Source organism: Prenolepis imparis, unplaced genomic scaffold (genome assembly GCF_030444845.1).
Source record: "Prenolepis imparis isolate NDT839.2.m4 unplaced genomic scaffold, iyPreImpa1.0 SCAF_5, whole genome shotgun sequence".
NCBI lineage: Eukaryota > Metazoa > Arthropoda > Insecta > Hymenoptera > Formicidae > Prenolepis > Prenolepis imparis.
In genome coordinates, this window is record NW_028141163.1 from 11,633,001 (window position 1) to 11,646,189 (window position 13,189).

Here is a 13,189-nt window from a genome sequence, read left to right on the forward strand (position 1 = left end):
AATTAATTTCGGATCATAATACTCTCCTGGTGTATATGTGTGGCGATAAAAAAGATAAATTTATTTCTGAAAATTGGCAGAACAGTATTAATATTAAAATACATTTCCCTGGCATTTATATGACAGTTGTAAAATACAGCATATATGTATATATAATTAAAATTTGCATATAATGTAAAATATGGTTAAAATGACAAATGTAGGATATTTCATAACATATAATATTTCATCAATTTATTCACAACTTGAACATCGATGCTTGGCTTCTCTCCATTTGTTCTTTTTTAATCCTTTTTTTTTTATTTCGACTATTTCCCCGAATGGTTAATAATAAAATTCTTACTTTGTTCGGCTCTCTTGCTCGATCAATTTGCTATGAATATCCCATAAACTCTGTAAGCAAAATATGAGAGTTTTAGATGTTATAAATGCAATTATATAGAATTTATAATTTTTACGATAAATTCATAAGAATACACATAGTTTATATCATATATAATTCATTTGCAAAACACAGAAAGGAAAATGGATATGTATTATTAATTGATATATAATAATTTAAAAGAGAATTTTGATTGATCAAAAAGGTCATGAAGATATACCATTTCAATTATTTTGCACTGTACGACGAGGGATTGCATTTCCATCTTCCTCAATCAATTTGCGATGTACATCACTGAGTGCCTACATGTAGCATACAAATTGAATAGAACGAAACTTCTATATTATATTTTTATAGTTTAACTAACTTAGCACGTCTCTCTACTTCATGTGATAGAAAAGTACCAAGTCATCGTATGAGAGAAAAAAAGAAAGAGAGAGAGAGAGAGAGAGAGAGGGTCTAGATTACCTTAAAATATTTCACTGTTTTCACCCGTAATTCCAAAGTTGCGTCTTCATCACAGATTATAAGCGTACGAGGATGTTGTTGAAATGCCGATACCGTCCACATGTGATTAACACCCTCTTCAATCGCTTTGTAAAGAGCAAAGGCCTTGTGAGATCCGGTGATAAGAATCATCACTTCCTTCGCGTCCATTACGGTGCCGACACCTACAGTCAGGGCCTGTTTCGGTACTTTATTGATGTCGTTTCCGAAGAATCTCGCGTTGGCCTCCAAGGTATCCTGCGCAAGAGTCTTCACTCTTGTGCGAGAAGCTAACGACGAGCCAGGCTCGTTGAAAGCTATGTGTCCATCTGGACCAATACCTGTCAAAATAATGTTTTACAGTTAGATAAATCTGATACTTTTTTTTACAAACATTTGTTTGCCCAAAACTTGTTGCAATCAAGAGAATCTTTGTTGTCTTTGTCATTTTAACAAAATTACCAACGTACCTCCAATAAATAATTCTATTCCACCTGCTTCTTTGATCTTTCTCTCAAAATCATTGCATTCTTTTTCAAGATCCTCTGCGTTTCCGTCAAGTATATGCACATTCTCTGGATCTATATCGATGTGTTTGAAGAAATTGTTGTACATGTAATAATGATAAGACTCTGGGTGATCTCTTGGCAGGTCGACATACTCGTCCATGTTGAACGTCTTAACATACTTGAAGGAAATTTTGCCTTGTTGATAATATGTTATGAGCTTCTTATACATCCCCAAAGGCGTACCGCCTGCGTAATACAAGAAAAAAGCGAAAAACGATTCATAAGATGATACAAATTAAGAATAAATTAATAAAGATAATATAAATTGATAATACAATTAAACAAATGTATAAAATGTTTAAAAATTAAAATTAACGTACCTGTAGGGAGACCAAGAACAAAATACTTGTCCTTATTGGGATTGAAGTCATTGATTCTCTTGAGAACATACTTCGCAGACCACTCTGCGACATAATCCACTGTGTCACAAATTACCAGACGCATAATGAGTATTTATGTTAATTACAATTACAATCACACTGCAAAATAAGTAGATAGGTTTGTACAAAAAATTAATATTTTCATACCAAGTCTATATGTATGCTGATTATGCAAAAAAGCAAAATTTTCTATATTGACATTCTCTTACTAATTACATAAAAGAAGAACAATAAATTATACATATTAAAAAAATACAAAGTACTTTATGAAACAAAGAAAACGAAATATTTATTTAAAGTCTAAGAAGTATTAAAGAGCTAAAAACAAGCTTAATTATCATTTTTATCTGCTATAAGACATATTTACAGTGGCAAGTACTGCATATTCATATCTCGAAGATAAGCTCACAACACTGACCTTTCATTTTATGTACAGTCATGAAAAAATATAATCATTTAAAAAATTCTTACAAAATTCTGAACATATATAATTTAATTAATTTAATTTAAAATATATATATATGTATATACATGTGTGTATGTATGAATAATTTACATTATTACTAAAAAAAACTTTGTAGAAAAATATTTAAATTGAACATATATGAATATATTTAACATATATATATATATTAAATGTACATTTATATAAAATATATTTATATATATTCGATTTAACTTTTTCACAAGAAAATTATAGCAATAATATATATTAAATAATACACATACATGAACTATATATTTTTACATGTAACTTAGATACTTAAAGTTATAAGAAAATATATAGAAACCAAAGTCTACATTTAAAATACTTATCAAGGAAGATAGGGTAATAATTTCGCACCAAATTACACGCAATAAAAATTACACAGCTCTTTTTTTTCGGGGTCAATAACCAATGGCCGTTGATCTTCAATAACTCTCATGTATGCGCGACAATAAAATTTAAAACATTTAAAATACTTATTCATTTTTTCCACTCTTATCAGAGACGACAGAGAGAGGCTTTACGATTTTAGAAACTTAATAAACTTCGCACGAAGTAAATTTGAAGAGGCGCAAACCTGTTACACGTGTCTCGTGCTGCAACTTCACCGATCAGCTGATCACGCATTAACCTAGACGCTTGAGCTGTCTCCTCTCGAATGTCAGCCAGCCGCTTATTTTCGGTCAACTCATCATCGCCACCGCAAATCCTTATCGCAGTATTATCGTCCCAGAACCTTTTCACGTTTTATCTCTCCTTTTATCGCTTAAACGCGACTTACAAGAGGGAGCATTCTTGACAAGTCGGGAACTCAATATCACCAATTTCAGGTCGGTCGCGCAACTGCGTTAAACGGAGCGCGGCGGACATGGCGGATGACGGGGGGACGTGGTCCTAACCTACTCTCTTGTATGTATGTACATGCATAATATACATACATACGTAGAGCAACACGAAGCGGGAGAGAGCGCGTGTCGATGTGCGCGCGCGTTCGACTTTAACCTTCAAGTGGCGCTGTGCGTCACGTGGTTGGAATTCGGTACGCGGAGTGGGGGACGTGATGGGGGGGGAATGCGCGCGCGGCGCGCCCCACCCCACCACCCTGCCCCCACCACGTCCCCCCACTCCGCGCACCGAATTCCAACCACGTGACCGCATGACGCACAGCGCCACTTGAAGGTTAAAGTCAAACGCGCCGCGCACTCGCGCACATCGACACGCGCTCTCTCTCGCTCCGTGTTGCTCTACGTATGTATGTATATTATGTATGTACAACATACAAACAAGAAAGTAGGTTAGGTTAAGTTAAATAAATTCAATAAATTCCATTCACGGAAGCACAAGGTTCGGTTAGATTTTCATTCTGGCGGGAAGAAGTGTTCACGATAGTTACGTGTAGAATTTTCTTACAGCTGATTTGTGTTTTTATTGATTGACTTCTGACTTCTGAGATGCCTGACATCACAATTAATGATATCGTCGTTAGTTTCCCATTTAAACCGTATTCCGTGCAGGAGGAATACATGAGAAAAGTGATAGAATGTCTGCAAAACGGTCAACACGGTGTCTTGGAGTCTCCCACAGGTATTCATGTACTTATGTTAGTTAAAAAAATTTCAAATTCCAAAAAAATGCGCATAAAATAGTATTAAAAAGAACATGTTTTGTACAAAAATGTAATTTATCTCTTAAAGTTAAAATTCGTCATTTGAAAAAATGTTACGTGAAAAATAGAATTATTTTAATTTATATATTTTATTTGTGTCATTTTTTTTATTTTTTATTATTTTATTCTTCTATATTTTCTATTAACAAAATGAATATATGTATACATAGGTACTGGAAAAACTCTTTGCCTCCTGTGCTCTTCCTTAAGCTGGCTGTTGACGAAGAAAGCTCAATTACAAGCACAAGTAATAGCAGGTGCAATTGAGAAGAAAGACTTTGGTGGACATTATTTTAAATATTTGATTGGTGGACTCGAAAAGGCGTCAGGAGTACCAGATACCGTTCAAAATTTTGGATGGGCTATGCCCAAAATTATCTATGCATCTCGAACGCATTCTCAATTGTCTCAAGCTATGCACGAATTGAAGAAAACTTCATACAAGCACGTTGCTACCGCTGTATTAGGCTCTCGCGATCAGCTGTGTATTCATCCAGAAGTTTCTAAAGAAGCAAGCGCTTTTAATAAAATACACATGTGTCATTCCAAAGTAAAATCTAGGACTTGTTTTTATTTCAATAACGTTGAGGCCAGGTATGTGCTTAAGTACTCTAGTAATTTTTCAATCAAAGCAAAGAAATTACAAAATATTACAAATTCTAATATGTTTAGAAAAGATGATCCTGTTTTTAAACAGGAGGTGTTGGATATAGAAGATTTGGTTAAAATTGGACAGAAACACAAATGCTGCCCATACTTTTTGGCAAAAGAATTTAAGCAAAATGCAGATATTGTTTTCATGCCTTATAATTATCTGCTGGATCCTAAAACACGAAAGACACAGGGTATAGATTTACAAAATACTGTAGTTTTACTGGATGAAGCTCATAATGTTGAAAAAGTTTGTGAAGAAGCAGCGTCGTTACAGGTATAAATTTTTGTTCTTTGACATTTCATATATATATATGAATCTAATAAAAATTAATAATTATCTAATAAAATATTATATATATTCCCTTACAGATAAGTAGTACGGATATTGCAATATGTATTGATGAAGTAACTGCAGTAATGAAAGACATAGCTAAGGATGCAGATTTGCAAAACGACTTCTCATCGGATAATAATGTGCCAAAAGATTTCACAGCAGAGGATTTATACATCTTAAAGGCGATGTTTTTGGAACTGGAAAAAGCAATCGATTCCATCGAATTGAAAAATCGTAACGAGGGAGACACTTTTCCTGGTGGATTTATTTTTGAATTACTTGAGAAAGTTGAGGTAAACATTTTTAATTATATTAATTAATATTGTTTAATTATTTATACACATATAATTGTTGCTGTCTAATTTTTGTAAACAGTTAACACATGGTAAGGAACAAATTGTGATAGATAAGTTGGAAAAGATAATTTTATATCTGACAACTACTAGTACATCACCATTTGCAAGAAAAGGAAATGCACTGCAAAAGTTTAGTGACTTATTGAAGACTGCTTTTAATAGCGGTGGTTCTATCGTGCGTCACAAGGAGAAAGTAAAACGCTGCTACAAAGTTCACATACAGCTGGAAGAGCAGAAAAAGAATTACAAGGGTGACGTCTGGGAGACCAAGAAGACAACAAAAACAGATGGAAAACTTATTAGTTACTGGTGTTTTAGTCCTGGCTTTGGGTAGAAATCATTTAATAATAAATATAATAGAAGAAAATATCTTAATTGTGAAACATACAAGAAATACAGTGTCTTTCTGTCTTTTTTTAGTATGGAACAAATGGTAGAACAGGGAATACGTTCAGTGATACTCACAAGTGGCACATTGTCTCCGATGAAACCATTTATATCGGAACTTGGTATACCAATAACGGTTCAGCTAGAAAATCCACATATTGTAACAAACCAACAAGTATGCGTTGGTGTTCTTAGTCAGGGTCCAGACAACCATCCGCTCAATTCATCCTATAATACGAGGTAAATATTACTATGCTTATATAGCGATGTAACTTTTTTTATTTAATAATAGTGTAATCACTTATATCTTCATAGGAATGATCCAAAGTATATCGCATCTCTTGGAAGAACAGTGTACAACTTTAGTTGCATCGTCCCCCATGGATTGTTGATATTTTTTCCTTCCTATCCGATCATGAAGAAATGCAGAGACGAATGGCAAAGTATGGGTTTGTGGACGCAAATTGCCGACCGTAAGGTAAACAATATTTAACGCGTTTACAAAGTAATGTATTTTTTCATGGCGTTTAATATGATATATCAAAATTAATTAATGTTTGATAATAGCCTATTTATGTAGAACCCAACTCAAAAGACGGATTTGTCAACGTGATGAACGAATATTATCAAAAAATTAGAGATCCGTCTTGCAAGGGGGCTGTTTTTATGGCAGTGTGCAGAGGAAAAGTCAGCGAGGGTCTGGATTTCGCTAATGCAAACGGTAGGGCTGTATTAATCATTGGTCTGCCGTTTCCGCCCTTAAAGGATCCGCGAGTTATGCTGAAGCAAAGATACTTGGAGGAAATAAGGACTACGGCGAAAGAGGTATTGAATCGCATATTTGTTTAACTTTGATAAAAATCATAACTTGACGATCTCTAATAAAAATAATGAACAAATGTTTCACATTCAGAGTTTAACTGGACAAGAATGGTATCAACTTGAAGCGTCACGTGCTGTGAATCAAGCTATCGGCAGGATAATAAGACACAAAAACGATTATGGTGCTGTGATACTTTGCGATTGCAGATTCGAAAATCCAAATTTCAAGAAACAGTTGTCCGCTTGGCTCAGACCGTACATAAAGAAGTTTACGAATTTCGGGATGATCACGAAAGAGTTGCGAGATTTTTTTAGGAATGCGGAAAATACTGCAAGTTTTTAATCTTTATAATTAAATGCGATTTAAAAAAATACTTTGTTCAATAGTTTTTTAACTTGTGACAATTTCACAGCTGCCACAACCTGGCGTCATTCGTGCACAATATGGAAACGAAGATATATCGCTGCCTGCCGTAGGTGCTACTTTTGAGACGACATTACCTTTAAAGCAAAGAGCGCAAAACAATCTTCAATCGACAAAAGAGACTAATAATAGTTTCAACATTGATATGTATTTGGATGAAGATGTAAAGGACAAAGAAAAGTCAGCAAAGCCACAATCTGCGATCAATTTTAGTGCTTGCAAATTAAGGGACAATCGGAGTACATGCGAATTGGCGAAACAGGTCGATGAACCAACTGCTAAGAAGAGGAAAATTAATATCTTATCGTCCGGAGTCGATACGTATTTTTCTGCTCCTTCAACCTCCTCTTCGTCGACGGTTCTAGAAAATCAAAGTTCTGTAAATATCGCACCAAACATTAAAGAAGCGAATAAAGATGATAAGAAGGCATTGGGAAAACAATATCTGAAAGATGTAAGTATATAAAAATTCAATATATTTATATATGGAAAGAAATTATGCAATACATATTTAAATGTAAATTAATATTTCTAGGTAAAACGGGCGCTATCAGCGAGTGATTATAAAATATTTGCAGCTATGATACAAAGCTATACGCAAAATGGTGATTTTGACAAATTATTGAAAACATTGTCGAGTTTATTTCCACTGACTGGACAATTACAGCATTTATTCATAGGTAAGTTTTATCTTTTACAGATTGATAAAATGAAGAGATGATGATAAGAAAGGCAAACATTATAATCTAGAATTGCATGTGTGAGGCAAAACAAATGCACTCAAAAAAAAAATATTTCTATTTTTAGGATTTCAGAGTTTTCTAAAGAAACAACACATTGAAACTTTTGAGAATTATATAAAGAATAAAAGTTCCTAGTTACATCAATTTGCAGTAGTATTAAAGAATAGTGGATATTAAGAGAATATTATACATAAACATAGTTTTATTTATTTAAGTAAAATTTATATCTTTTTTAAATTTAATTTCTAAATATTTATTTCTTTTTTTAAGAGAAATTAACAGACTAATAAAAGATTAAGCGTTTTAACGTATTTGGCAATAAATATTTTATTCAAGTTTGTATATATGAAATTGATTATAAATTCTTCCATATTGTAAATGTAAAATCGTGCAGGCATCATTACAGTGAAAGAATAGTTAAAAATATTTAGTTCAACAGCAAAAAGTTTTAAAAAATAAAATCTAATAAAATTAAATAATCTTTTTCTTTTTATACTTTTGCAATAATAATATAAAATTAGCTTTGGCGATTATGTAAAAATATGATACTCAATATATGTAATAAAATATTAAACATATTTATATGCACACGATAGCATATTTTATAGTCAGATATATTAAAATTTATACAAAACATTTTTGACTATTAAAAAACACGAGATAAAAATGAAAAAAACATTATCATATATCATTAATTTCATTAATCAATTTATCGTATATAATTTTTACGTAAATTCTAAATAATATATATAGCGTAATGAAAAAAAAGAAAGAAGAACAAGCATTGTTTCACTGTTCGTCGTTAATAATGAATTCGTGAATCATAATAAATATAGATCTCTTCTATTTTGTTAAACATATATATAATTTGTGAATATATCATCCATTATACACAATTAAATATGAAAAATTATGTACACTTGCACCTCGTATATAGCATGTCTCAACATAGCATTCAAAAAAGTGAAATCTATCATATCGCTAGTAAAAGAGTTGTACAATGAATACAGATAAAATTCGGTGCTTGTCATCATCTGATTTATCATTTGAGAAAAACTTTATATAATCAATTGAAGTTATAAACAATTTTGATATAATCATGCATATTCTCAGAACTGGAGGCATAACGAGAATATATTAACATCATACGTGTGTATGTGTATAATTTCACTTTGTCACTTTTTTTTTTACAATTCCATGGTATGTGCTCCATGTATCTCCTTGTTATTGTCAATATCGGTTTTCGCAAATGCGTTTGCGACAATGTCTTGGTAATATTCGCCAAATACACTGCGATTATGCGAGATAAGTATTACAAATCGGGCTGCAACTGCTGTTAATTCTTCTTGCAGCGAAGAGAGACCTGGCGGAACTTGTTGGGGCGTAATAGATTGCGACTGAATGATTTTCTGTAGGAACTGTCTAATTCGCAGAGCTAAAACAATATTTATTTCATATCGGTCAAATGTTAATTATGATATTTTTTTAATCGTCTCAAACTGAGTTTTATATACTTACTGACAAGATATCGGATTTTATGTTTCGTATCTACAAGATCAGCTACCTGGCCTTCTAACAATGTTTCTAATTCTGGAGACAACTCTGGAGCATCGACTTCCCGTAAAGTTGTTTTCACATCTTCTTTCACTTGAAGTACAATATTTGGCATAGCAGCTTCCAAATCCCTGCAATTGTATTAATAAATTCTGAATATAATATTCTGAGCTAATAATGAACCACATAAATTTTGTAGAGAAAAAAAATGAATAATTTTTTAATTATAATTTATCCTCACTTATGATTGAACATACTTGTTGGAATGTACAGAATCCAACAGCGCATTCAAGTGCTCCTTAATATTTTTTTTAAAGCTCGAAACCCCGTGAATCGGTGCACCGATTGTATTATTAACCAACAATATTACAGAACTTATGACGCTCAATCTACTGGTTATGTCGCGCAACTCCAGAAGTCTTCCTTGATCCAACATCAGTGTCTAAATAAAACATATTCAGCTTATATAATAAACATATATCAAGTAACATAGAATCCTATATTTTTCTATAAAATAAATCCATACTTCAGCATTTGGATTGAAGTCCCATTCCAGAAGATCAAGATACGCCTCCGTCACTAGAGAATGAGTAACTTGTCTTATATTATTAGCATCGCTGCTCGATGAACTGGCGATCTTTTCTGGGTCGAAGTGTCTCAGCAACCATCTTTCTGTGTATTGCAAACTGTTGGAATTAATCTTCAAAAATTCGGTAAACTTTGTTTTCTCGTACTCGACGCTCAAGGCGATGATGTTCGGCCTCATCATAGTGATGGTAAAGTTCGCCAGGTCCAATCTCATCAGCTGCAACAGTTCCATGGCGCCTTTGAATGTCTCAATTATGTCCACCTGTTGCGAGAGCTCCTTGATCTTTTCGTCTCTGACTGGCGCGCATATCTTACTCATAACAGAGATTATGTACTGCGCATAATGATGAAAGTCTAATACACCCTTCTCCGCTTGCTGTTTGATCAAGTCTAGATCGAGTACTTCTCTGATGTTCTCTTTGATTTTGGAATTTTGTGGCAGCACAAGCTCATCCAGGGACTAAAATACATAGAAAATGTATCATCATATGTAATATTTGACGTATTTCTTCTCTTTATCAGAAACGAAAGAAAAAAATTATAATTACTTCTTTAATTTCTTTCAATAAAACCAGTGCGTGTGAATAATCTGGCGGATCCTCGGCCAACTTCTTCGCCAACAGATTCCAAAAAGCTTTGTGCATTATTTCTTTTACTCGCCTATGAAAGCTACCGTCTTCCGGTTCCAATTTTTGCAGCTGAAAATTCTTATCTACCGCGATTTCATGCGCTAAAGCCATATTTTTCATTCCATTGGCAGTTTTCATAATTTCGTCGAAGGACACGAATTTCGGTGGCGATCCTCCCGTTAATCCACCCATCATGAAGTTTGATGTCAGTTGACTGTTGACACAAGAAATAGAATATTATTACATAATGTTATCTTTATATTATAGTATAATTTTATATTATAAATGCTATAGTATAATTTTTTATATTATAATATAAATTTACATTAGTTGAAAACTCATATGTGACAAGTTATTAATTTTATTGTAAAGTCTTTACTATAAATCTTTATTATAAATTTTACTATTAAGTCTTTATTATAATGTATGTTATAAATTTTAATCTACGCACCTATTTTGCACCTCATTTTGCTCATTTGTATGTACATTATTATCACAGTTCATTGATGTACCAACATCCTCTGCATTATGTTCTTGTTCATCTTCGTTCTTCATTTTTTCATTGCTAAATAATCATAGATGATAAACAAAATTTTATTCAAAATTAAAGACAAAAACGGAGCAACAGAGAGGAAAATCAAATAAAAAAAAAACACAATTGGTAATATATATTATTGGTAAAAATTACTTCAAAAATACATAAAGCTTTTAATTGTTAACATCTTGTTAACGATAAGAGAGAAACATCAATATTAGGTATTTAAAATTATTTTCTGATTAGTAAAACAGAGAAAGGTTTATTTCTGATTAGTAAAACACATCTCCTATAAATATTCCGCATCGTTATAGACAAGAACTGATAAACTGACCAATATAAAAGAGCAGGGATGAAATTTAACAATGCCACGGGTCTTAATAACTTGCGACTAAATAAAAGACAGCAAAGAGTTACACCCCATATTACTCCAGCACCGACCAAAACTTTGTTCCTGACAAAACATCATTCAATTATATATAATCTAGATCCTCCAATTTTTACAGTGGTTGATAGGTATCAGTATGATCAAAGCAAGGATGAATCAATCGCTGATACACGAAACAATTCTACAGTATACTACAAATTAATTTGAAAATAAAAAAATAATAAATAAAATTAATTTTATTATTAAAAACTAATATTAAAATAATAAAATAATTAATTAAATCAAATTAAAATAAACTTTATCATTGAAAGAAAAAACATTTGTAAGATTTTGTTCTCAGATAAAGCTCTTAAGAACATAATATGTATATACCTGTCTGGCATAATGTTGGATGTCAATGTATGTATATATATATATATTTAAAAGATTGGCCGTAACATGATCTGTGAACCACAGAAGAGAGGCTGCGTTCTTGAATGAGGTCAAGAGAGCCTATTCTATAAAAAGAACACCCACAATTTGCGCTGAGAGGGGAATCTGCAAAAAAAGACAACGCGACTTTTCAGTCTCGAGAATCTTTTATCAAAAATAAGTAAATAAATTAGTCGCGCAGGTTAATCGTATGCAGTAAAGATTGGCAGTTTACACACGAAGAAGAAGTGGTTTTCTCAGAGTGGCCTCAAATTTGTCGACACATCGGATTTATCTGCAAACACGTGCGTTTGTTGATAGCATGCCGCGATGGGATTCCTGTGTCGCGACTCGGAGCGAACAGCTGTAACTGTATTTATGCACCTACAACATCTCGGATGAGGAATTTGGCCGAAAGTGTCACGCTGCGAAGCGCGCATTAAACGTACATTTATGTATATGTCATGTATACATTATATATATACCATGGACGTCAGAAATATCTGAAGAGGTGTGGCATATTTCCATGAAACGAACAGATCTTATATAGGTTAGATTAGGGAGCGCCAATGCCATCGAGAAAAAGATGACAACATTACAACACGAAATTTAGGAAGCGCCAATGCCATCGAGAAAAAGATGACATCAAATCGCGATTTTAAAAATTCCCTAGAAAGTCTTCGTCTAGCTCTTTTTCCCCAGCCATAAGATCGAGAAAAAGATGACAACATCAAATCGCGATTTTAAAAATTCCCTAGAAAGTCTTTGTCTAGCTCTTTTTCCCCAGCCATAAGATCGAGAAAAAGATGACAACATGAAATCGCGATTTTAAAAATTCCCTAGAAAGTCTTCGTCTAGCTCTTTTTCCCCAGCCATAAGATCGAGAAAAAGATGACAACATGAAATCGCGATTTTAAAAATTCCCTAGAGAGTCTTCGTCTAGCTCTTTTTCCCCAGCCATAAGATCGAGAAAAATGACAATTTTTTATACCGTGATTTAAAGAATTTCCTTTACAAATGTCATATGACTATGGACGTAGAAAATATGTGGACGGAGCGTAATAATAATAATAATAACTTAAAGTTATCATAAATTAAATTAATATTATAAATTAAATTATTATTAAAATAAATAATTAATACAATTAAATTAAAACAAAAAAAATTAACAAAATTGTACGGTAGACTCTGAAAATATACGCACTTTAATTATCGATTGTAAAAAGATGGAAACGTACCTCTCTCACAAACTTATCGGTTCACTCCGAAATGACAAATAAAAGCGGATGCGTTTCGAATGCAGTTTAAATACAGTCGAAATGGCTTTGTTGCACAAGTTACCCTAATTGGCGATATGACTCATTTTGCAGTCTACCTTGAATCCGTGTGAAGGT

General features: G+C 32.8%; 3 protein-coding genes across 11 annotated transcripts; 1 reads left to right on the forward strand and 2 right to left on the reverse strand.

Moving 5' to 3' along the window:
* Positions 1 to 34: 34 nt before the first annotated feature.
* Positions 35 to 3,209, reverse strand: Oscillin (glucosamine-6-phosphate isomerase Oscillin). 2 transcript variants are annotated; one of them, XM_083039369.1, is made up of 6 exons: positions 2,882 to 3,206; positions 1,758 to 1,916; positions 1,339 to 1,623; positions 851 to 1,209; positions 603 to 684; positions 35 to 393 (listed from the first exon to the last, which is right to left on the reverse strand). In XM_083039369.1, exons 2-5 carry the CDS (start codon positions 1,879 to 1,881, stop codon positions 607 to 609), a joined length of 846 nt encoding a protein of 281 aa, XP_082895495.1. In that variant the 5' UTR covers positions 1,882 to 1,916; positions 2,882 to 3,206; the 3' UTR covers positions 35 to 393; positions 603 to 606. The 2 variants fall into 2 exon arrangements, with proteins under 2 accessions (XP_082895495.1, XP_082895496.1); XM_083039370.1 differs by lacking the exon at positions 603 to 684 and having other exon boundaries at positions 2,882 to 3,209.
* Positions 3,203 to 8,005, forward strand: Rtel1 (Regulator of telomere elongation helicase 1). 4 transcript variants are annotated; one of them, XM_083039360.1, is made up of 13 exons: positions 3,203 to 3,217; positions 3,717 to 3,888; positions 4,141 to 4,564; positions 4,643 to 4,898; positions 4,994 to 5,251; positions 5,334 to 5,644; positions 5,735 to 5,941; positions 6,017 to 6,179; positions 6,269 to 6,526; positions 6,615 to 6,854; positions 6,937 to 7,401; positions 7,483 to 7,627; positions 7,755 to 8,005. In XM_083039360.1, the coding sequence occupies exons 2-13, from the start codon at positions 3,756 to 3,758 to the stop codon at positions 7,823 to 7,825; spliced, it is 2,931 nt and encodes a 976-aa protein (XP_082895486.1). In that variant the 5' UTR covers positions 3,203 to 3,217; positions 3,717 to 3,755; the 3' UTR covers positions 7,826 to 8,005. The 4 variants fall into 4 exon arrangements, with proteins under 4 accessions (XP_082895486.1, XP_082895485.1, XP_082895484.1 ...); XM_083039359.1 differs by lacking the exon at positions 3,203 to 3,217 and adding an exon at positions 3,502 to 3,552; XM_083039358.1 differs by lacking the exon at positions 3,203 to 3,217 and adding an exon at positions 3,533 to 3,594.
* Positions 8,006 to 8,494: 489 nt separating this feature from the next.
* On the reverse strand, positions 8,495 to 12,330 carry LOC145936795 (T-complex protein 11-like protein 1). 5 transcript variants are annotated; one of them, XM_083039363.1, is made up of 10 exons: positions 12,245 to 12,330; positions 12,035 to 12,179; positions 11,757 to 11,921; positions 11,331 to 11,450; positions 10,913 to 11,026; positions 10,381 to 10,675; positions 9,771 to 10,292; positions 9,502 to 9,686; positions 9,209 to 9,375; positions 8,495 to 9,125 (listed from the first exon to the last, which is right to left on the reverse strand). In XM_083039363.1, exons 3-10 carry the CDS (start codon positions 11,765 to 11,767, stop codon positions 8,878 to 8,880), a joined length of 1,662 nt encoding a protein of 553 aa, XP_082895489.1. In that variant the 5' UTR covers positions 11,768 to 11,921; positions 12,035 to 12,179; positions 12,245 to 12,330; the 3' UTR covers positions 8,495 to 8,877. The 5 variants fall into 5 exon arrangements, with proteins under 5 accessions (XP_082895489.1, XP_082895490.1, XP_082895488.1 ...); XM_083039364.1 differs by having other exon boundaries at positions 12,281 to 12,297; XM_083039362.1 differs by lacking the exon at positions 12,245 to 12,330 and having other exon boundaries at positions 12,035 to 12,238.
* Positions 12,331 to 13,189: the final 859 nt, after the last annotated feature.